This window comes from Dreissena polymorpha, chromosome 15 (genome assembly GCF_020536995.1).
Source record: "Dreissena polymorpha isolate Duluth1 chromosome 15, UMN_Dpol_1.0, whole genome shotgun sequence".
Lineage (NCBI taxonomy): Eukaryota > Metazoa > Mollusca > Bivalvia > Myida > Dreissenidae > Dreissena > Dreissena polymorpha.
In genome coordinates this window covers 41,502,056-41,527,968 of record NC_068369.1, presented here as the reverse complement: position 1 = coordinate 41,527,968, position 25,913 = coordinate 41,502,056, and the positions used below count along the sequence as shown (strand labels likewise).

The 25,913-nt window shown below is 37.2% G+C and overlaps 1 protein-coding gene across 9 annotated transcripts in view; it reads left to right on the top strand.

The window, feature by feature from the left end:
- Positions 1–25,913, top strand: part of LOC127859331 (glutamate decarboxylase 1-like) — a 77,395-nt gene that overhangs the window by 13,615 nt on the left and 37,867 nt on the right. For all 9 annotated transcript variants that reach the window (XR_008039318.1, XR_008039317.1, XR_008039314.1 and 6 more), the window contains exons 2-12: positions 9,951–10,055; positions 10,536–10,640; positions 11,852–11,961; positions 12,430–12,556; positions 12,784–12,874; positions 13,234–13,340; positions 15,399–15,514; positions 22,967–23,046; positions 23,913–24,084; positions 24,723–24,787; positions 25,428–25,506. Coding sequence is in view for 4 of the 9 variants with exons in the window: in XM_052396670.1 (XP_052252630.1) it covers positions 9,953–10,055; positions 10,536–10,640; positions 11,852–11,961; positions 12,430–12,556; positions 12,784–12,874; positions 13,234–13,340; positions 15,399–15,514; positions 22,967–23,046; positions 23,913–24,084; positions 24,723–24,787; positions 25,428–25,506 (1,155 nt within the window). In the remaining 5 variants the exon portion in view is untranslated. The remainder of the gene's footprint in view (positions 1–9,950; positions 10,056–10,535; positions 10,641–11,851; positions 11,962–12,429; positions 12,557–12,783; positions 12,875–13,233; positions 13,341–15,398; positions 15,515–22,966; positions 23,047–23,912; positions 24,085–24,722; positions 24,788–25,427; positions 25,507–25,913) is intronic.

Below are 25,913 nucleotides of genomic sequence, written 5' to 3'. Positions count from 1 at the left end.
CAGACTGTAGGTCTTAATGTGCAGTTTTTAAATTAGTTTGAATTTTAAAAATATCTTAACTATATATAAAGTTCAAAAGTTATGCAATCTTTTCACTTGTCTATATTAAACTTTTTGGTGATTTTTTTATGTTTTTTTTTCACAAGGAATCCATATGTTGCATTAAAAATACTTTATCTCCACAAACAACCAATAAGCTATTGAGGTTTAAAAGAAACATTTATAGTTTATTGTCCAGTAAAAATCAATACCGCAGACAAATACAAATAACATAATAAAACGCTTTTCAGGGGTTTCACTGGCCCAAAAAGAGTTGTCGCCACTTTATAGCGGTGTGAAAACCGCCCGTAATTCAAACTTAATAAGGACAATCATTTAAGGAACCTTACTATATTAATGAATAATGGCATTTTCTATATTTTTATTACTCTGAAAAGTATGTTAATACATAAATAACAATAAGTACCTTCTTAAGCCTTAATATTAAAAGCCTTATTTTTATATAACTAACATTTTTTCCACTTGATGAACCAGATAACCAACATAAAATAACATTAACAATAATGTAACAGTATGCTGCATAAATGTTTCAGAATTATTTATTAAAACCTAGAATCACACAAATATATATCATCTGAAAGGAAAAATAAATCAAACATCAGAAAATAAAGCATCTCAATTCAAATTGTTAAACATTTTATACATGTGGTCATTTGGACATGATATACATCAACTTCTGTTTATTATCAAATTTCACAAATTCTAAAACAACACCTTTTGTTAAATGGTTTTCTGTTAGTTGTGGTGGTTGTAAATGAAATTACTCATTGCCCTGGGGAAAAAGTAATATTTCCATTTGTGTCTTTTGCAGACATGAAAAGACAGACGAACTATGCCATTTGTTTTTACCATAAACCAATCTAATAACGCAAAGCGTTATATATATAACACTCTTATGTCGTAAAATACGTAGGCTAAATAACGCTTAATCATTTAATAAATAGGTGCGCAGCAATTTTTTTGCTGCGGGCGCAAAATAAAAATAAAAATATTTTTATTTTATTTTAAGATTTTTAGGTGCGACTAATCCATCTGACATTTAATCAATTTGTTGTGGCCTAAGGTTGATTGCATGGCATTTTATAGACAAACTTGAGACTTTACTTTTTATTCCCGGCCATCGGCGGAGGGATATTGTTTTGGCGTTGTCCGTCCGTCTTTCCGTCCGTTCGAAGCCATATCTTGGAAGTGTTTTGGTGGATTTCATTGAAACTTGGTATGAGTATATATTTGGATAAGAGGATGGTGCATGCCAAATGGCATTGTATACCATCTGTTAACAAGTTATGGCCCTTGGTATCTTGAAAAAATGCAAAGTTCATAACTACTATGTCTTGAGATTTACTTAAAGCATTTTTAATAATAATAATTATAAACGATTTGATATTTGTGAACTTCGACAGTTATAAAGATGTTAGTGAACTGGAAAGGTACTACAGCCACCATAAACCTGTGTGGATAAGAGGTTTAGAATTGAAGAGAATTCACAAATTATAGCACAAAGGAGGGCATATTGTGTTGGGTCTGTCTGTGTGTTTGTGTCTGTTTGTTATTAGATTTACAATATTCATACAAAATTATTTTGGCTATTCCTTTAAAAAAAGTTTTGCTTATTCAATATGTTACTAAATAGAACAAAAAAGGGTAAAAGTTTGATTGTAACATCATCAAGAATTAATGTCCCATCCCCGATATAATAGTAAACAAGTAACACAGGTATGCTACCATCAGGCGACACATCCAACTTGCGGAGTTCTAGTTATTTGTATAAATGAAAATATGTGTAGTATGGAATATATAACAGGTTAGATTGAAAATGTGAACTTGAATACTGTGGCAATGTGCACTAGAGTGCACTTTTGGCAAAAGAGCACCAGGCATGCCATGTTCAAATTCCAGCTTGAGCACTGCACATCAAACAATACGAAGTAAAATAAAAGTTGTCTTCAAATAATGTCACATGAGTAGAAGAACAAAGACTTTGTTTACTGAAGCACAATATCTCACATTCCGATTATACATATAAAGGCATTTGCACAATCATCGTGACAATGAAAATGATTATTTTATTATGAAATAATATATGAGGAGAACATTTATTACTCAAATTCTTTAGAACTCATTTAAAATCTGAGATGAGCAACACATCATGCTATTTGGGTCACTGTTGAGATGTTTGTTGATTTGTTATTTGTATTGCTTTGCTCATGTCGGTCGGTAGGTCGGTCGGTCGGTCCGTCCACCAGGTGGTTGTCATACGATAACTCAAGAACGCTTGGGCATAGGTACATTGATCATGACTCGCAGATGACCCCTATTGATTTTGAGGTCACTAGGTCAAAGGTCAAGGTCACGGTGACTCGAAATAGTAAAATGGTTTTTTGAATGATAATTCAAGAATGCATACGCGACCAACAGGGCACACTCTGAACAATATTACTGAAGCAACTGGTCTGTAATCCTAAATCTATAATTATCAGTCCAATGAAACATCATCCTTTTACTAAAATACAGTGGATCAGTAAAAATATTATCAGAATATGAGATTTTTTGTATATTTTGTATATTTAATATTGTGTTAATGTTTAATTTTGTTGATTAATATAAATATAAGCAGGACAGGGGAGGTAATACACTACAGGGGAAACAAATGCAATAAGTTTAAATTTATTGTTACAGTTTTTACCTCCCTTGTAATATATTTAAATTTTACCAAATGTAAGGCTAACTGCATTTTTGTAATGTATACTACTACTACTAGTACTACTACTACTACTACTACTACTACTACTACTACTACTACTACTACTGCTACTACTGCTGCTGCTGCTGCTGCTGCTGCTGCTTCTACTACTACTACTACTTCTACTACTACTACTACTACTACTACTACTACTACTACTACTACTACTACTACTACTACTACTTCTACTGCTACTACTACTACTACTACTACTACTACTACTACTACTGCTACTACTACTACTAATTTTTCTTCTGCTACCACCACCACCACCTACTACTACTACTCTATTACTACTTCTACTACTACTACTACTACTACTACTACTACTACTACTACTACTACTACTTCTACTACTACTACTACTTCTACTACTGCTCTACTACTACTACTACTACTACTACTACTACTACTACTACTACTACTACTACTACTACTACTCCTACTACTACTACTACTACTACTTCTGCTACTACTACTACTACTACTACTACTACTACTACTACTACTACTACTACTATTTCTTCTGCTACCACCACCACCACCACCACCACCATTCACAGTGACAAAAAACGTATTCACACAATGGCTGCTACTACAACTTATAGCCCATATAGGGGGGCATGCATGCTTTACAAACAGCCCTTGTATATATATATGTTTCTGAATGGTTGATAATAGTTGATTAATCCACCCGGTAACCACAAATCCTATTTCGGCGACTTCAATATGTACGCTTAAGTTGTTGCGTCCCTTTACTGTGATTTCTTTAGGCCAAAATTAGAGCCTCTTACAGGCTGTTTCCTAATTGCAAAAAGTAAAAAAGCTATTTCCCCATGGAACAAATAACATTAAAAAAAACTCTTACCAAAATTTCCCCAAAAATATGCCAAACATTTCGAATGGACTCAATAATTGGTTTATTGAGTTTATTACACAGCAATTTAATTTCCTAGCAATCTATATCCCTTACTCTCATAGTATCGGTTTTCCTCATAGTATCTTGCCTTTAACAAAAACCCTTCAAGAAGTACCTGAAAGGTATTAATGTTTTATTTTTAGGAGTTATTTATTTGATATTTATCCCTAACCATAACTATTAAGATGATCATTCTCATGATTTCCAATGTTCGTTGGAAAGTATGTCATGTTTATCCATGGTGATGCTAGCCTATGATTTTTATGCCCCCCTTCGAAGAAGAGGGGGTATATTGCTTTGCTCATGTCGGTCGGTCTGTCGGTCCGTCCACCAGGTGGTTGTCAGACGATAACTCAAGAACACTTGGGCCTAGGAGCATGAAACTTCATAGGTACATTGATCATGACTCGCAGATGACCTCTATTGATTTTGAGGTCACTAGGTCAAAGGTCACGTTGACCCAAAATAGTAAAATGGTTTTTGAATGATAACTCAAGAATGCATACGCCTAGGATCATGAAACTTCATGGGTAGATTGATCATGACTCGCAGATGACCCCTATTGATTTTCAGGTCACTAGGTCAAAGGTCAAGGTCACGGTGACCCGAAATAGTAAAATGGTTTCTGGATGATAACTCAAGAATGCATACGCCTAGGATCTTGAAACTTCATAGGTACATTGATCATGACTCGCAGATGACCCCTATTGATTTTGAGGTCACTAGGTCAAAGGTCAAGGTCACTGTGACCCAAAATAGTAAAATGGTTTCTGGATGATAATTCAAGAACGCTTATGCCTAGGATCATGAAACTTGATAGGTAGATTGATCATGACTCGCAGATGACCCCTATAGATTTTCAGGTCACTAGGTCAAAGGTCAAGGTCACGTTGACCCGAAATAGTAAAATGGTTTCCGGATGATAACTCAAGAACGCTTATGCCTAGGATCATGAAACTTGATGGGTAAATTGACCATGACTCGCAGATGACCCCCTATTGATTTTGAGGTCACTAGGTCAAAGGTCAAGGTAATGGTGACCCGAAATAGTAAAATGGTTTCCGGATGATAACTCAAAAACGCTTATGCCTAGGATCATGAAACTTGATAGGTAGTTTGATCATGACTAGCAGATGACCCCTATTGATTTTCAGATCACTAGGTCAAAGGTCACGGTGACCCGAAATAGTAAAATGGTTTCCGGATGATAACTCAAGAACGCTTATGGATAGGATCATGAAACTTCATAGGTACATTGATCATGACTGGCAGATGACCCCTATTGATTTTCAGGTCACTAGGTCAAAGGTCAAGGTCACAGTGACAAAAAACATATTCACACAATGGCTCTCTCTACAACGGAGAGCCCATATGGGGGGCATGCATGTTTTACAAACAGCCCTTGTTTTTGTTTTGATTTAGCATTCTTTTTAGCTCACCTGAATGCTCAGGAAGAAAAGGGGGCATATAGTGATCGGACTGTCCGTCCCTCTGTCTGTCTGTCCGTCTTTCCGTCATACTTTGCATTTAGGTTTCCAAAAATGCTCATAACTTCTATGTCCCTTGAGATATAACCTTCATATTTGGTATGCATGTGTATATTTAACAAGGCTTTTCCTTACGCACACATTTTTTTAGCCCTGTGACATTGACCTTAAACTTAGGGTCCGCGTTTATTGTTCAAAATCTGCGTTTAGGTTTCAAAAAATGCTCATAACTTCTATGTCCCTTGAGATATAACCTTCATATTTGGTATGCATGTGTATATGGACAAGGCCTTTCCATGCGCACACATTTTTTACCCCTGTGACCTTTACCTTGAACTTAGGGTCCGCGTTTAGTTTTAGAAATCTGCGTTTAGGTTTAGAAAAATGCTCATTACTTCTATGTCCCTTGAGATATAACCTTCATATTTGGTATGCATGTGTTTATGGACAAGGCCTTTCCATACGCACACAATTTTTAACCCCTATGACCTTGACCTTGAACTTAGGGTCCGCGTTTGACTTCGAAATCTGCGTTTAGGTTTCGAAAAATGCTCATAACTTCTATGTCCATTGAGATATAACCTTCATATTTGGTATGCATGTGTATATGGACAAGGGCTTTCCATCTAAATCTGTTTTTAGGTTTCGAAAAACGCTCATAACTTCTATGTCCCTTGAGATATAACCTTCATATTTTGTATGCATGTGTATATGTACAAGGCCTTTCCATACGCACACAATTTTTTACCCCTGTGACCTTGACCTTGAAATAGGGTCCGCGTTTAGGTTTCAAAATCTGCGTTTAGGTTTAAAAAAATGCTCGTAACTTCTATGTCTCTTGAGTTATAACCTTCATATTTGGTATGCATGTGCATATGGACAAGGCCTTTCCATACGCACACATTTTTTTCCCCTGTGACCTTTACATTGAACTTAGGGTCCGCGTTTAGGTTTCGAAATCTGCGTTTAGGTTTTGAAAAATGCTCATAACTTCTATGTTCCTTGAGATAAAACCTTCATATTTGGTATGCATGTGTATATGGACAAGGCCTTTCCATAGGCACAAATTTATTTACCCTTGTGACCTTGACGTTGAACTTAGGGTCCGTGTTTAGGTTTAGAAATCTGTGTTTTGGTTTAGAAAAATGCCCTTATCTTCTATGTCCCTTGAGATATAACCTTCATATTTGGTATGCATGTGTATATGGACAAGGCCTTTCCTTACGCACACAATTTTTTACCCCTGTGACCTTGACCTTGAACTTTGGGTCCGCGTTTAGGTTTCGAAATCTGCGTTTAGGTTTCGAAAAATGCTCATAACTTCTATGTCCCTTGAGATATACATGTAACCTTCATATTTGGTATGCATGTGTATATGGACAAGGCCTTTCCATACGCACACAATTTTTTACCCCTGTGACCTTTACCTTGAAGTTAGGGTCCGCGTTTAGGTTTCGAAATCTGCGTTTAGGTTTCAAAAAATGCTCATAACTTCTATGTCCCTTGAGATATAACCTTCATATTATTTGGTATGCATGTTTCTATGGACAAGGCCTTTCCATACGCACACAAAATTTGACCCCTGTGACTTTGACCTTGAACTTAGGGTTCGCGTTTAGGTTTCAAAATCTGCGTTTGGGTTTCGAAAAATGCTATAACTTTTATCAAAGCGTTTATAGGGGGCATATGTCATCCTATGGTGCCAGCTCTTGTTTTTAGATCACCTGATTGCTGACTGGTCTTTGTCCGTCATCCGTCTGTCCGTCCACATTTGTTTGTAAACACTCTAGAGGCCACATTTATTGTCCGATTTTCATGAAACTTGGTCAGAAGATTTGTCCCAATGAAATCTCGATCGAGTTTGTAACTGGGTCATGCTGGGTCAAAAACTAGGTCACTAGGTCGAAAAAAGAAAGAAGTCACATTTAATGCCCAATCTTCATGTAACTTTGTCTATATGTCTGTGTTAATGATATGTTGGTTGAGTTCAAAAGTGGTTCCGGTCCATTGAAAAACATGGCCGCCAGTGGGCGGGGCCGTTTTCCTTATATGGCTATAGAGAAACCTTGTAAACACTCTAGAAGTCACAATTTTTGCCCAATCATCATGAAAGTTAATCAAAACATTGGTTTTATTGATATGTTGGACGACTTCGAAAATGGTCCAGATCGGTGCAAAAACATGGCCGCCAGTGGGCGGGGCATTTTTCTCTATATGTATATTGTGAAAACATGTCAACACTCTAGAAGTCACATTTTTGGCCCATTTTCATGCAATTTGGTCAGAACATTTATTTCCTTGATACGAGAGTTGAGTTGGAAAATGGTTTCGGTCAGTTGAATAACATGGCTGCCGGGGGGGGGGGGGGGGGGCAGTTTTCTTATATTTATATAGTAAAAAAAAGCTTGTGAACACTCTAGAAGTCACATTTTTTGCCCAATCAACATGAAACTTGGTGAATAGATTTGTTTTATATATATCTCAGATGAGTTTGCTAATGGTCCCGATGGGTCAATAAACATGGCTGCCAGGGGGGTGGGGCAGTTTTCCTTATGTGACTATATAAAGAGAAACCTTGTGATCGAACACTATAGAAGTCACATTTTTTGCCTAATCATCGTGAAACTTAGTCAATACGTTGGTTTTATTGATTTCTTGGACAAGTTGGAAAATTGCTCAGATCGGTGAAACACACTTTTTAGCTCAGGTGAGGTTTTAAGATTGGTCTTTGTCCGCTGTCCGTTCATCCACATTTGGTTTTTAGATCACCTGAGCACAATGTGCTCATGATGAGCTTTTGTGATCGCCTTTTGTCCGTTGTGCGTTTTCTGTTGTGCGTTGTGCGACGTCAACATTTGCCTTGTTCACTCTCTAGAGGCCACATTTATTGTCAAATCTTCATGAAATTTGGTCAGAAGATTGGTCTCAATCTTGGATGAGTTTGAAAATGGTAACGTTTGCTTGAAAAACATGGCTGCCAAGGGGCGGGGCATTTTTCCTTATATGGCTATATATGGCTATAGTAAAACCTTGTTCACTCTCTAGACGCCACATTTATTGTCCAATCTTCATGAAATTTGGTCAGGAGATTGGTCTCAATGATATCTTGGATGAGTTGGAAAATGGTTACGTTTGCTAGAAAAACATGGCTGCCAAGGGGTGGGGCATTTTTCCTTATATGGCTATAAATGGCTATAGTAAAATCTTGCTAACTCTCTAGAGGCCACATTTTTTGTCCGATCTTCATGAAACTTGGTCAGAAGATTCATCCCAATAATATCTTGGAAGAGTTCGAAAATGATGCCGGTTGGTTGAAAAACATGGCTGCCAGGGATCGGGGCAATTTTCCTTATATGGCTTTAGTAAATCCTTGTTTACACTCTAGAGGCCACATTTATTGTCCAATCTTCATGAAATATGGTCAGAATATTGGTCTAAACGATATCTTGGATGAGTTCGAATATGGTAACGTTTGCTTGAAAAACATGGCTGCCAAGGGGCGGAGCATTTTTCCTTATATGTCTATATATGGCTATAGTAAAATCTTGTTAACTCTCTAGAGGCCACATTTATTGTCCGATCTTCATGAAACTTGGTCAGAAGATTCATCCCCATAATATCTTGGACGAGTTCGAAAATGATGCTGGTTGGTTGAAAAACATGGCCGCCAGGGGACGGGGCATTTTTCCTTATATGGCTATAGTAAAACCTTGTTTACACTCTAGAGGCCACATTTATTGTCCAATCTTCATGAAATTTGGTCAGAAGATTGGTTTCAATGATATCTTGGATGAGTTCGTAAATGGTAACGTTTGCTTGAAAAACATGGATGCCAAGGGGCGGGGCATTTTTCCTTATATTGCTAGATATGGCTATAGTAAAATCTTGTTAACTCTCTAGAGGCCACATTTATTGTCCGATCTTCATGAAACTTGGTCAGAAGATTCATCCAAATAATATCTTGGATGAGTTCGAAAATGATGCTGGTTGGTTGAAAAACATGGCCACCAGGGGGCGGGGCATTTTCCCTTATATGGCTATAGTAAAGCCTTGTTAACACTCTTGAGGCCACATTTATTTTCCGATCTTCATGAAACTTGGTCAGGAGATTTGTCCCAATAATATCTTGTAATCTCAGGTGAGCAACTTTGGGCCTTTCAGGCCCTCTTGTGAAACACTCTAGTATTCACATTTCTCAAGCATTCTTTAGCAAAGTTGCTGAAAGATCTCAGTCAAGTTTGATGATGAGCAAAATCACATATTATATAATGCCATAAATATTGCCCTTAGATTGTCTAAATTTTCATTATATTATACAAAATCCTTGTAAGCAAAGTTTGATGTTTGGGGGGTCAACTCAAAATATAGGTAACCATGTCAAATCTTACAAAAACACATCTACGCCAGAGTTTTGGTTCAATAATGATGAAACTTGGCCAGGATGTTTGTCTGGTCAATATCTAGGTCATGTTTGACATTAGGTGAAGATTGAATGAACTGACTCCTCTCAGGTGAGCGAACTAGGGCCATCTTGGCCCTCTTGTTTAAAGAAAATATCCTCTGACTTACCATATTGACGTCATTCAGATTTTGTCACGGTGACTTAAAAAGCTGAAGACTTCACTCTTTGTAACATAATTATAATTTAAGAATATTAAACATAAATGCATGATAGCTATAGTTTTACTATATTTTCTGTGTATACATGTACATTTCAATCGAAACATATGGTTTTTCTTAGTAATGATGGAGGGACTGTCAAACAAGGAATTCGAAAACAGTGTGATGGAAGAAATGGAGAAAATTTGTGAAGACACACTTACTCCACTTGAACCAGACAAATCGAGTATTTATTTAGTTTTTTTTCGCTTCAGTTGAAATGTAATAATTTTTTTTACTTTAATAATACAATTGTATACAACTTATAAGAAAGTTCATGCTAAGTAAACTATGTATAGTTCAAAACGTTTATGATTAACTTACAGGATGAACGAAAAATGTGTAGTTTTCAGAATTTGTTCAAAATTGTGACTAACTAGTATGACATGTTCTGGTATTTGGTACAGCATGATTACATGTACATGTACAACCATTTATAAACATGAGCCTACCCGCAAAATATAAGATTTGGTATGACAGTGCAAAAATCCTTTTTTTCAACCTAACAGAATGTAATGCTTTAGATGTTGACTAGGTTGTTGGTAATATGTTATTGCTTGAACATTGACATCCCTACTATTCTATGTTGACTAGGTTGTTGGTAATATGTTATTGCTTGAACATTGACATCCCTACTATTCTTTGAGCATTTTTCGGTAAATTTCAGTCCTAGAGAGGGACGTGAAGTCTGTGCGACAAATGGATTTTAATCTCGACAGAAAGAAAAGTCTTTCTTTTGACTGGTCCGAGTTTGAGAAGGTTTTTGCTGAAGGTAAGAAGATATATTTTCTTTGCATAGAATGAATACAAAGCAAACTTACTAAGAATATTATGCATCTTTAGAAATCTTTTGAATTGTTATTTTCATTATGAATTTTACTAATCAAGGTCAAATACACAAATGTTTATTCACGCATAAATGTTACAAGCTCATCCATTCATGAAAATATGTTATTGTTGTTGTGCTGTCTATTTTCCTGTTTGTTGTATACGTTTGATTTTACTTTTTAAAGCCCTTAACACTCCAAATCAATGAATATTTCGTACAATATTTCGGAAAAATAAAGTTAAAGCATAACAAATCAGTGTTCCTTATAGCAATAGTCAACATTTAAACGCTATATGTGGTCTGGTAACGTAGATAAAACGATATACAAAATGCTCCTTTTTAACCAGGTTTTTTGAAGGAAAAAACTGGTTATAAGATTGGCGAATGTCGGAGGGCGGGCGAGTGAGTGGGCGAGCTTTTGGAACAAGCTTGTCCGGGCCATAACTTTGTCGTTCATTTGAGATTTTAAAATCATTTGGCACGATTGTTCACCATCATTAGACGGTGTGTCGTGCAAAAGAATTATGTCAATATCTCCAAGGTCAAGGTCACACTTTAAGTTCAAAGGTCAAAAATGGCCATAAATTAGCTTGTTCGGGTCATAACTATGTCATTCATTGCGAGATTTTAAAATCATTTGGCACATTTGTTCACCATCATTGGACGGTGTGTTGCACGAAGGAATTACATCAATATCTCCAAGGTCAAGGTCGCCATGACTAAAAATAGATTTATTTTGAAAAAAAGGGGGTTAATGATAAACAATGAGTTCAGTTTGAGTTGTCTCCCTTTATCAGACTTTTTTTTCCAATTGAAAACCTGGTTTTGTGACAATTTTGTCCCTTGTTATTTTTTATGTCACAATATATTCCATGTGAATTTGGAACATTTATAATGGAGTGCTAGGTTTGCTTAGGCAGCTCATGAGAACTACCTCATGCTCCCGGCGAAATTGTGAATGAGTTTAACATTTCCTTAACCAGAATCAATTACACCCTTTAAGCTGTGCCTGATTTACAGACATTACTCTGTCCAAAATTTCTCTGAAAAAGTATACAGCTGTTTTACTAATGTTTTTTGAAGGTCTTCAATTTACCTGATTTTCTTAATTGTGCCACATTTGTTTGGTTCTGGTAAAGACCTTTGTGTTTCAGATTTCAACAGTAAGGCTGGGTTTGAGCGCCTCGTCTCCTTTCTGTCGGAGATCAATAAAATCATCGCCAAGTATCTGAAGTCTGAGAGAGATGACACAACCAAGGTTTTGGTATGTAGTGATGAAATGGTTACTAACCTCTGTATTTATTATTTTTTATATGTTTTTTGTGTTTGTTTTAGAGTATGTTGATAAACTCTGCCTCTTGAATGTACATTGACTTGTTGTTTTATACATGGGTTTTGAATGTAATACAATTTTTATGAAAAGTATGGAAAAATATTTACCTCTTTTTATCTTGGGTCTTTTAATAGGCGTTACTGTTACAAAATATTACTGGTGTGTAAATAATGAGGTTATGATAAACTGTTTTAAGGAATACCATGCTGTTGAATTCTTTCTTTAACATTTAATTTTATGTTATCTGAGACTTCTCTGAAGGTAAATATTTATGTATTTTAAAGTGGTTAATTCATTGTCAAAATAAATATTCATTGTTAAAATAAAGAAAAACACAATTATTGTTTAATTTTATAAGTAGAGAAAAGTATTTCTAAATTCACTCTTATTTTTAATTAGGACTTTCACCATCCACACCAGTTACGGGAGATGATGGATCATTGCCTGTACGTAGACGACCAACCTCATGACCTCGAACAGTTGCTAAGTGATTGCAATGAGACTCTAAAATACTGTGTCAAAACAGGTAAGAGTTGGTCTCATGACATTGAACTGTTGCTATTTTACTCTTGGGAAATGCTGAAAAGTTGTATCAAAACAGGAAAGAAATAGTTCAAGGGACAAAGGTTTACAAGAAAACAAAACATAAATGAATCTCTTAGATTGAAGTATACATTTGTACATAAAGTTATGTTATTGTTTGTCTAAGATATCTTTTCCATACATTTTTGCCTATTGTAATTTTTATTTCAGCGCATCCTCGGTTTATGAATCAGATATCAACAGGCATTGACATCGTAGGAATGGCTGGAGAATGGGTTACTGCTGCTGCAAACACTAACATGTAAATATTATAATAGACCATTTGTTGGTTAAAAAAACTGCTGCTGTATCTTATTTCTAATTAAAATATATAACTTTTTGGTTAATTATTTATGAGCTTTCAAAAAAAAATTTACCCAATTATAAACAATAAAATTTCAAGTGAGTGACAAAATTAAAGGTGCTGACTTTGTCGTTGTTTGCTTGGGAGTCCATAATGCCCCCTATGATCTTGTGATAACAGTGTAGAAATACTCAGACAAGCTGGCTGATTATTTCTAGGAAAAGTAATGGTTTATATGTATTTATAAACTGTGTTCTCTATACTTTTACAAGTGATTTAAATGTATCAATGTTACTACATCTTGTCCATGCCTTCAGGTTCACATACGAGATTGCTCCGGTGTTCACTTTGATGGAGGAAATTGTTCAGCAGCGAATGAAGCAACTGATTGGTTGGCCAGAGGGTGACGCCATATTTGCACCAGGTGAAAAGACCATCCTTTATTAGCTCAAATTGTCCTTACATGGCTTTAGTTAACCCATGTGGACACCATACAAGTCAGATTCTTTTTTCCCAGCCATAATTAAACTTGGTCAGAAGATTTGTTCTAATGATCACCCTTGAAAATGGTCCCGGTCCAGTGAAAACAAAACAGAGCAAAGTTAGGTAAAAAATGGAAAACCTGGGTACAAGTCAGGGTGCAGGATCAATGGGGTTCACATGGGCTGGACAGCATGCAAACAGGCAGTTATGAACTTTATTTTTGCAAATATCTCAAGTTATTGAAATACATTAGCAAAAATCTTTAGTGCTTTAAATACAGTTATTCTTGCAGTTTTTGCTGATATCTTAAGATTTAAGAATAAATCATTGAATATGTCTAAATTTGGTGCCAATATTTCACGTGTCATGCAGCATAAACGGTGTAATGCGTTACACATCAAATTTTTGGCCCAAAACACAGGAATATTAAATTAAGTAATTCTGATGTATTTCACATTGCCATACACTATACACTAGTTGAAATTCTTAAGAAAAATGTTTTAAAAAGTTATTTGAAGAAAAGCACTAACCAATGTGTTTACATCCATGAACCTTTAATTGAGAACTCCACAAAGTCATGTGATTCTGCACCCTGAAGTGGGTGGCCCAGTTTTCCCTACATGTCTTTAGTGAAGGCTTCATGAAGTCACACGTTTTTCAAATATTGTTTTTGCCCTGTCTGTTGGTCTGTTTGCGACAACTTTAACATTTTGCAATAACTTTTGCTATATTGAAGATAGCAACTTCATATTGGGCATGCATATGTATCTCATAAAGCTGCACATTTTGAGTGGTGAAAGGTCACTGTCATCCTTTAAGGTCAGAGGTCAAATATATGTGGCCAAAATCGCTTATTTTATGAATCCTTTTGCAATATTGAAGATAGCAACTTGATATTTGGCATGCATGTGTATCTCATGGAGCTGCACATTTTGAGTGGTGAAAGGTCAAGGTCATCCTTCACAAGGTCAAGGTCATCCTACAAGGTCAAACATCATATAGGGGGGACATTGTGTTTCACAAACACATCTTGTTTCTCAATCAGAATGAAACTGTTCTAATGTTATTTCAGCCATGTCAAATTACATCACAAAAGCTGCTTAGGTATGTTTAGTTACTTGGGTCCTCGGGTGAGCCACAAAGAGCCTTTTACCTTCATGTTTTGTTATTATTTTTATGTCCCCCACTATAGTAGTGGGGGACATATTGTTTTTGCCCTGTCTGTTGGTCTGTTGGTCTGTCTGTTGGTCTGTTTGCGCCAACTTTAACATTTTGCAATTACTTTTGCTATATTGAAGATAGCAACTTCATATTTGGCAAGCATGTGTATCTTATGAAGCTGCACATTTTAAGTGTTGAAAGGTCAAGGTCAAGGTCATCCTTCAAGGTCAGAGGTCAAATATATGTGGCCAAAATCGCTCATTTTATGAATACTTTTGCAATATTGAAGATAGCAACTTGATATTTGGCATGCATGTGTATCTTATGGAGCTGCACATTTTGAGTGTTGAAAGGTCAAGGTCAAGGTCACCCTTCAAGGTCAGAGGTCAAATATATGTGGCCCAAATCGCTTATTTTATGAATACTTTTGCAATATTGAAGATAGCAACTTGATATTTGGCATGCATGTGTATCTTATGGAGCTGCACATTTTGAGTGTTGAAAGGTCAAGGTCATCCTTCAAGGTCAGAGGTCAAATATATGTGGCTCAAATCGCTTATTTTATGAATACTTTTGCAATATTGAAGATAGCAACTTGATATTTGGCATGCATGTGTATCTCATGGAGCTGCACATTTTAAGTGGTGAAAGGTCAAGGTAATCCTTCACAAGGTCAAGGTCATCCTTCACAAGGTCAATTTCATATATAGGGGACATTGTGTTTCTCAAACACATCTTGTTCTATCTAACCCTGCTTAAGAATAAATTAATAAATGAAATTAAAAAAATAATAATTAAAATTCATGTTCAAGGTACAGTGTACCTTATTATCCTGTAGGTGGAGCCATATCCAACCTGTATGCGGTGCTGGTCGCTCGTCATGTGATCAACCCAGACATAAAACATGACGGAATGTACGGAGTGAACAAGCTGGCCATCTTTACCTCTGTCCAAGTACGGTCTTTATATATGAAATTTCATGAATTCATTTTTATACGCCCGTTTTTCAAAACGGGACGTATTATTGTTTCACCCTTGGCGGGCGGTCTGCGTCCACAGCAGTTTCCGCTCTCTTTTTAAAAAGTTTTCATCCAATCTTCACCAAACTTGGGCAGAAGTTGTATCTAAACAATATCTGGGTCAAGTTCGAATATGGGTCATGCCGGGTCAAAAACTAGGTCACGGGGTCACTGAGTGCATTTCAAGGGTTAAGCATGGTTTCCGCTCTCTAACTGAAAAAGTTTTCATCCGATCTTCACCAAATTTGTTCAGAAGTTGTATCTAGACAATATCTAGGTCAAGCTTGAATATGGGTCATGCTGGGTCAAAAACTAGGTCACAGGGTAACTAAGTGCATTTCAAGGATTTAGCATGGTGTCCGCTTTCTAATTGAAGTAGTTTTCATCCGATCTTCACCAAATTTGGTCAGTAGTGTGTACATGATATTTAGGTCAAGGTTAAATACGGGTCATGCAGGGTAAAAAAATAGGTCATGAGGTCACTTAGTGCATTTCAAGCATTTAGCATGGTGTCCACTCTCTAATTGAAGTAGTTTTAATGTCATAAATACTGACCTGTTATCGTATGCTTATACTTTCCAAGGGGAAATAACTCATTCGGAATTTTAACTGGGAATCCGCCACCTCAATACCGTAATACAGGCCAGGTTAAACATAGTGCAATGCAACCTAGCCAAAAATCGGTAACCAACCCTCAATATTCTTTCCGGATCAACCAGGTGTATACGTGTCTTTTACGGCTCTGAATTAAAATATTGTTTTTCACTTGGTTGATTGGGGTTTTGAATAGATAAATTGTGTTATTTATCTTTTTATTTCTCATTCGGATTAATTTGTGTGGATTTAATGGATTTTGTTTCATTTGTAAAAGGTAAGCCATGCTTGTTTTTATCGAACAATGGTTTATTTCTACCATGCTGGGTGTTTTCAGGCGCGAACGACCACGTGCAAAACGTGCTCTTCTAATACATTGCTAGAACGTGCAAAGCATGTTCTTCTAATGTGTTACGAGATCGTGCAAAGCGTGTTCTTCTATTGACAGATTGTTTATCATTTGCCATTGTGTGCAATAATGATTTTAACGTTCCGTATGACAATCTAATTGATCGTCATTTTATTTTTCATCTGTTTTGAATTAAACTTTTGTTTAATTTATGATCTACGGCAGTATTATTATAATTTTCATTATGGTCAAATAATGATTTTATGTGCCGTATGATGATCTGGTCTGTGACCAGTTTATGGTTGAATATGCTTTGCTCTTGTTTTTCATATATTCGACTACATGATGGTCGCAGAAACAAGAGTGGATAAATACCCGGTGACTTCGCAGATCATGGATGATAGTTGCAGTATCAGTCAGGGGGTATCGGGCACGATCGCGACCGTACTATGCTAAGTCTCTTAGACAGTCGGTCAACATCAGACCATATGGCGACACCCGTCAGCCGGTCTTTGCCCGATGGCATTGGTCAAGGACATCGACCAATGCCGGACCATTTGGCATCCGCCATACGGTCATTATCCGGTGACAACACTGGTCATGATATGACCGGTACGTCACCGGGGACGTTGATCACGGACCATTGATCGACGTCTGACCGGCCGGTCCGGTCACCGGTCATGTCACCGGTCCGGTCCGGTCATTGATCACCGGTCATGTCACCGGTCCGGTCACCGGTCATGTCACCGATCCGGTCCGGTCACCGGTCATGTCACCGGTCCGGTCATTGATCACCGGTCCGGTCACCGGTCATGTCACCGGTCCGGTCACCGGTCATGTCACCGGTCCGGTCCGGTCATTGATCACCGGTCATGTCACCGGTCATGTCACCGGTCATGTCACCGGTCACCGGTCATGTCACAGGTCCGGTCATGTCACCGGTCCGGTCATGTCAACGGTCCGGTCCGGTCACCGGTCCGGTCATTGATCACCGCTCCGGTCACCGGTCAACAGTCATCAGTTAGGCCTGCCACCGATAACACCAGTCACCGGTCAAGAAGAAGAACTCGGTCTTCTTCATTGAATTATTCTCCTATTCTTCGTTGAATACATCGTCTTCATCAAGGATTAGACATCGGACACGCTCTTCTTCGTCGAGCAGTTCTCATCGTCGCGGCTCTCGTAAGCGATCACGTCGTCACTCACGGAGACGTTATTCTAGAAGATCTCGGTCTCATCGCAGCCGATCCACATCTCGGCCGATCCAGATCTCGACATCGCAGGAAACGAGGACGTCGTCAACCTTCACGTAGACATCAGCGGACTGCATTGAGCACCACTGGATATTTATCGAACATACTTCTCCTTCATTGAACAGTTCTCCGCGTTGATACGCTCGTAAGCGATCATGTCAATGCTCACGGAGACAATATTGTAGAAGACAATATTTCCAGCGTAGCCGAACAATATTTCGGCATCGAAGTTATATGGATGTCGCCACTTCTCACGTAGGCGTTAATGAACCTACTGGTCATATCGACGTTCTCCATTTTATTCCTTTAGGAATATCATGTCTCCATTCCACGTGTGATGGTTCTTCTTATGGCATCCACACATGTTGCAGTCACCGAGCCGTAGTTGTATACGAACACTAGTTCGTTTAACATTCAGGCTTCGGGATAAGCTGTTCTTTTCTCCACTACGACTACAAGGACACTTATGCCTATTAATACTGATAATCTACCGTTGTTTTCCGGTTAACATTATCAGATGACTTCGTGGATGGTCATTCTTCTGCACCAGATATTTCCATTCTGACGCAGTTATATTATACCGGTCCCGATCACCGGACATCGGTCACCATTCATCGGTCATATCACCGATCACTGATCACCGGTCAGAATAAGTGATGTCTCATCGCCATCGGATTGGATTTTTTTGGCATGATCTTCTTTTCCGAGCAGTGCTTGACATTGATAACAGACCATATGGATTCCACCATTTTTCGGTCTTTAACTGGTAACGTCACCGGTCATATTATGACTGGTCCGTTCACCGGGCTACAGTTACCGGTCATTGACCGGTCCGGTTCGGTCACCACTTACCAATTACCGGTATTCCACTGTGTTTTCATCGGTCAATTTTTAGTATCACGGGTATCGTCTACATTACATAGTTGTATACCCCTGGCTATGATTGTATTGAATACTATATTTTATGGATTCAACAATCTACATGACTTTTTGTGTTTTTCAATACTGATGTTCTACTGGCGACGGTTACCAAATCATGCTATATCTGTTATTTGTACTTCTATCTCAACCGGCTACATGCAGACTACTGGTCTTGCAGATAGATCGGCTGAAGTGGGCTCGAAGACTAGCATTGAGGTCGAACATTACTATTTGACCTCTATTAATTTATGTTCGAGACCCGAAGGATGAATTGTTTTAACCGCCTTTACCTGTCGGCTACAGACTTTGCAGTCAGTGTCACGGAACAGTTGGGACACATTAATGACGCTAACAGGATTACCAAGACGACATTTGTATCGACTTCTGCTTTTCTATTGCTCCTACGGCAGTGCATATTTTCAAGCTACTGGAATCAACAAGAGTTCTGATACATAGGATTGCCTATCAGATTGACCGCATAGCGGCTTCAGTCTTGTAGATGGCTTAGGACCTATTGAACTCAGATCTTAGATCCTAGGATCTGGAGGGACCTCATCTTAAAGTTATTCTTCTATTACACTTCTGGCCATAACAGGCCGTCTTCCTATAACTGGTCGTATTCCTTTCGGAATTCGTCCAGGTTAGAAGTCTTGAAGTGAATGGATTAATCAAGTCAGAATTTAAGACTTCCATGCATTCTACCGGCAAGCGTGGACCCGCTTAAGGTTACCCCTAGGGTTTTCACCTTTTTCTGCCATCACACCTCCGATTCCGGAGGTACCACTATCAATCATATTTCCGTACTTCGCAAATCGATGACTTCGCGACCTGTATTATCCAGGATTTTAAAGGCGTCTGTTATTGGTTCAAGAAGAGGCTATATTCTGTAGATAGGTCATAAACTTATAAGTGTTAAACACTGTCCTATTCTACCAATTTTCAAGTGTGTTTGGAGTGGGAAAGTTCGGCTTGCCGTGGTTTCTTTGCCCACCCATCCTTGACAAATGGTTCCGGTCACCGGTCGGTATTTACCGGTCGGTCACCGGTCCTTCTGCTGAGACGTCTTTTCTTACGTCCGTTTCAGCTTTATTTTTAAGATAATTGTATTAATCTCGGGATTATTTAATGACACAGATTTCCATCTTTTTTGTCATTATTTACCACTATTCAGTGGTGTCTAGACTAGAAGATTATCTTGGCAAGAATATAGTTTATTCTACCACAACCTTCCTTACATCTTATACAGATGTGAGCAGATAAGGTTATGGACGATCACATAGAACAACGTATCTTGATTTTCTCAATTATGTGGTATCCTAACGAATATCACCTGCACATCTACATCTTGAAAAGCGAAAATTCTTTTTAGCTGTTTTTCATTTACAACACATTTTCACGATTCCTTTGTGATGGTTTCAACTTTCACACATCGGTCGTGGTTTACTTACAGACACGGAGGTGATCATATTATCACTCCTTGTAACTGGAAATCAGGAACTTATTCGTTCTTTGCAAGAACAACACATTTTCTCTATCGTCTTGGATAGTTGGATCTATTGTCGTTTTCACTTTGTTGTGTCAGCCAGGATTCCTTGCTTAATATCAAGTCCTCTATATGGCTTCTACCTTCAAGTTTCCAAGTTTTCTTAAACTGGTAGTCATGAAGATGAGGATAAACTTCTTTGGGCAATCAGGGCTTTGAAGTTCTATCTCAGCAGTGTTAGTCAGAAGTCCATTCGAGGTTCTCAAAGACACTCTTCATTTCCCCAAAAAAGGGGGGGGGGGAGATGTGTCTGCGGCTTCTATTTCTCGGGGTTAGACCTCGACTAAGGAAAGTTAATCTTATCCTATCTAAGGATTCATTCCTTTTTAGGATCTGACCGCATGAATTAAGAGCTCTGTCTGTTTTGTGGGCATATATTAATCACACCCCACTTTTTGACGTGCTCTAAGCTGTTTACTGGAGGAATCCGACCACCTTGTCATCTTTTTATCTTCGTTTTCTGAAGTGCCAACAATACAATTTGTATACGTTTGGGCTTGTTGTGGTTTCACTAACGGTAGTGTCTTCTTTACGACATAGACATATTACTCTGTCCGAGAAGTCATAATTAATACCGTTTTAACGAAGATTACTTGATATCATTAGCTGATAACCCTGTTTATGGGTTCTACTGTGTTGGGAAAATATATACGAACCTTCCCACCGCAGCTGCAAAATCAGCATACGATAACAGGTCAGTATTTATGACATTAAAACAAATTTTTTAAATAAAATTCATTTTAATTATTAAATACTTACCTGTTATCGGTAAGTCCCACCTCCCACCCCGCTATTCGATTAATATTTTTGTATATATATTGAAAGAATATTGAGGGTTGGTTACCGATTTTTGGCTAGGTTGCATTGCACTATGTTTAACCTGGCCTGTATTACGGTATTGAGGTGGCGGATTCCCAGTTAAAATTCTGGATGAGTTATTTCCCCTTGGAAAGTATAAGCATACGATAACAGGTAAGTATTTAATAATTAAAATGAATTTTATTTAAACAATTTGTTTTCCTTTGATCTTCACCAAATTTGGTCAGAAGTTGTGTCTAGATGATGTCCAAAACCTTCAACGGGCGTATCTTGTGACAGTTTGGCACCCTTGTTAATATTGGCTTCAACAAGTATATTTTCTTAACCATGATATTATCCTACCATAAATTCTCCCACTCTTCAAAAAAAATTAAGATACTAAAAAAATATTCCAAATACAGTGTCCAAACATTTAGAGTTATACTTACAATATACTTTGTACTTTTGATGTTCCTACATTCTCATAAAGTTGCCTTTGAATAATAACTTGTGCTGTAAATACCACACCATTAAGTATTAATCTCTTGAGGATATGTTCACAATTAATGTAACATTATATTATTGCATTTGATATTGTTTTACAGAAAGGTATTCCAAGGTTGTTCTTTGACCACAGAGTACATGAAATAGAATGTATATACTGTAGCCAACCTTTTTAATTTGCACCCAAACAAACTTCGGAAATTGTGATTTTGTTATTTTTAAATTAAAAAAAAATTGCACAACAATGTTGTTCTTAATATATGGGTATACATGTGGATTTGATTTGTTATTTGATAAGAAAGAAACATGCTAATCTAAGTTACGGATATGTTACATCCATATAGCATTATTTACAACCATTGTGTCAATTATTTCCCCACGCTTAAGAAAACAGTATATTATTTTCCTGTTAATCGATATGTCTACAAAAAGTGTACCTAAATGCATGTTTGTTTAACAGTTAAAGATCTCACTCTATTGATCTATATTTGCAGAAGTAATGTATAATTGTAAAAATTTAGCATATCTCATGCCATTTATCTTTTTCTGTTTATTTATAAACATTAAGCTTGTAATGCTTACGTTTAGTAAATATTAAACTCTGTTCTGGTATTGATTATTGGATTACCAGTATACAAACCTATTTACTCAAATAAATCATATGTTACGGTCCAATTCCTTCTTGCATTCATTGGTCAGGTTTTATAACCGTTATCAGTATCTAAGCAAATGTTTAATGTATGTGTTACCAGATGAATGCAAATATGTTTATTATGCTCCCGGAAAAACAATTCGGGGAGCATATAGTTGCCAGTTTGTCCTTCCTTTCTTACGTCCTTCCTTCAGTCACACTTTTGTTACAGTTTCTCATAGCACCTTAAATATTTTACCGATCTGTTACATATTTGGCATGTAGGTACCTTGCATGGACCTCTACCGTTTGATGAGGTTTGAGGTCACTGGGGTCAAGGTCACTGAGGCTAATAATAGATTTTTCCGTCACAATTTTTTTTGCAGTTTCTCATAGCACCTTCAATATTTTACCGATCTCTTACATATTTAGCATGTAGGTACCTTGCTTGAACCTCTACTTTTTGATGAGGTTTGAGTTCACTGGGGTCAAGGTCACAAAGGCTTTTCATAGATTTTTTTAGGTGGCTATTAACACATAGATTGACATTGCGCATCATCGGGGAGCAGCCATCAGTTTTACTGATATTCTTGTTTCTAATAAATTGCTACTGCCCAAACATCTAAAACAATCAATTATAGTTGAAAATCTGCATTTGAAGTTTGGCTAATATTAACTTGAAATATGAATTCCACTTATGTTTGAGCTTATTTTTTATCTCTTCTGTGTTACCGTGTCATTCAGTTTTTCATTTGCTAAGACTTGTCATAGGATTTTATTTATTATTTTTATAGAGCCACTTCTCCATCAAGAAGGCTGCTGTTCTTTTAGGCATCGGTCTCAACAATGTCTACAGCATCGACACTGATTCCAGGTACTTGCTTGATGTGCTCAATTCTTTTCGTCTTTACTGCTTCTGTTGACACGTGGCATTCATCAATCAATCTTGTCGCTGTGCGCAAGGAATTGAATTTAATTGAGATTTTATTTATACATGTATTGTTTTCTAATAGCTTTATCATATACATGGGTTTGACTCTACTCAACTGATTATTATCCCCGCCAAAGATGGAGGGATATTAAATTTGCCTTGTCCGTCAGTCCGTTCATCTGTCACAAATTTTGTATTTTTTAGGGGTTGAATAACATTCTATGAATTTGCATGTTTCTTAATTGAATTGTTGTAACTTCTATATATTGGTTGTTGCAGTGGTATAATTGATCAGGTATCGGTATCATACTCAAATGTGTTGACATGAATTTTCTAATACATGCACATGTATATCTATATGTTAAATGTGACTCAGTGAAGGGAGGCTTTGAATAAATCTTCTGTTAGATGTATATATACACATGAAATGTGACTCTGGATTGTTTAACCCTTTCCCTACAGAAGCAAAGTGAAAATTGCTATGTGCAAACAGCATAAAACCAGAACAGCCTGCAAGTAACTCTTAGTCTGTTCAGGTTTTATGCTGTTTGCTGCTTATCAGTATCTAAGGGTTGGAAAAGAAGCCTTTAAAACTTGAATCCAGTAAGAAAGGTCTTTAATTAAATTTAACTTTCTAAGAGACTATAAATGCTAAAAATACATATCTAAGTGGTGAATAGTTAAATGAATTGTGTCATACATGTTCAGTGACTTGTTCATGTACATCTTCACTCATACTTTGATTCAGAAGCTTTCCTATAAACATACCGCTCATTATAGGAACATTATAATTGTCTGAACTATTTCAGGGGTCGAATGGACGCCTTAAAGCTTGAAGAAGCAATCCAGAGAGCTATGGCGGCAGGGGTGAGGCCCCTGCTTGTGAACGCCACGTGTGGAACAACGGTTCTTGGTGCCTATGATCCGCTGAACCCCATTGCAGACATCTGTGAGAAATATGGCGTGTGGATGCACGTTGATGTAAATATCTCGGACACTTGTTGAATTCACGAGTTGCAACTTATTTATTAAGGACTGATGTTTGCATTATTGGTTGTACCTGTATTTTAGACATTCATGAATAGTGGAACGTGCCTTTGTAACTTGTTATTCTTTTTTGCTAATTATACTATACCTGTTGGAATATTTTGTTAGAGATCAATAAATTGAAGTGATTGTCACAGGGATGTTTAGGGTAGTCACAAAACTGTAAGCGCTTGGTGTCTGAATGAGCCTTGTTCTGAGAAAACTGGGCTGAAGGCATGTGCGTTAAGTGTCATCCCAGATTAGCCTGTGCAGTCTGCACAGGCAAATCAGGGACGACACTTTCCGCCTAAACTTGATTTTCAGTAAGGAGGGACTTCCTTGAAACTAAAAATACCATGCGGACTGCACAGGCTAATCTGGGACGACACTACTCACATGCATTAAGCCCAGTTTTCTAAGAACACGGCTCGAATGTATGACCCAACTGTTTTGATTGTCCTGAGGACACATTTCATACATTTGTTTGTAAACATTCAGCCAGCAGGTTTGACTATTCTTAAACTAGATGTACCATGTGACGGTGAAAAATTATGAAAAAGTTTTGTTCCATTACAATTTCATACTTATTGTAGGGTGCGTGGGGTGGGAGCGTTCTGTTCTCTGACAAATACCGCCATCTACTAGAAGGCATTCATAGGTATTTTCTATCTCTTTTTCGTTGCACACTGCTTCTGCAAAATGGATAATTGAAGATTATAATAAGTTGGCAATGTTCTAAGCCTTAAATGTAAATCTAAACCGTATCTATTTTGACGGATGTCTCTTTTTAAAAAGTGATGCCTTATTACGCATTATTTCCAAACTGTTACATCAATTGACCTAGTATTTTCAACAGTTTTGGAAATACACTTGCAGCTCACTTAATTTTGAATAGGTCTTAATCAAATTGTTATTTTATGGTTTATGTAGGTCTAATTTAAAACAGGTTAACATTCTTTTTGGGCTCATTTTAATTAATAGTGATTTGCTGAACCATATTCCATGTATTAAGAAACAAATGTGTCGCGTTCTGAGAAAACTGGGCAAAATGCATGTGCGTAAAGTGTTGTCCCAGATTAGCCTGTGCAGTATGCACAGGCTAATCATGGATGACACTTTACGCTTTTATAACATTTTTCGTTTAAATGAAGTCTCTTCTTAGCGAAATTCCAATTGAGGCGGAAAGTGTCGTCCCTGATTAGCCTGTGTGGACTGCACAGGCTAATCTGGGACTACACTTTATGCACATGCATTATGCCCAGTTTTCTCAGAACGGGACTCAAATGTTCTTTTTTCAGAGCTGACTCTATGACATGGAATCCTCATAAGATGATGGGTGTCCCTCTACAGTGCTCTGCCATTTTTGTCAAGAAAAAGGTATTATGGGTATATAGAGAGCTTCTAGTGGCAATTCTCTGAATAGATTAACTAGACAAGAGGATACAATGGAATACTTCATGATTCCCAGAAAATGATAAGATTGAACAGCACAAGAATTAATTTACATATTACAGTACTTGCACAAATAAAGCTTTCTTAATAATATAGGTTATTTGAGAAATAATATTTTTCTATCATGGTTTGTTGTCAAATAACCCACAGTAAGGAGTATAGATTTGTAGGAATTAAATCACGAGTGCGAAGCACGAGTGATTTGATAACACGCATCTATACAACTTACTGTGGGTTATTTGACAACAAACCATCAAAGAAAAATATTATTTTGATTCTAACACGATTCTGATTGATTTGGTTCAAGCTTAAAGATGTGAACTATATTTTTA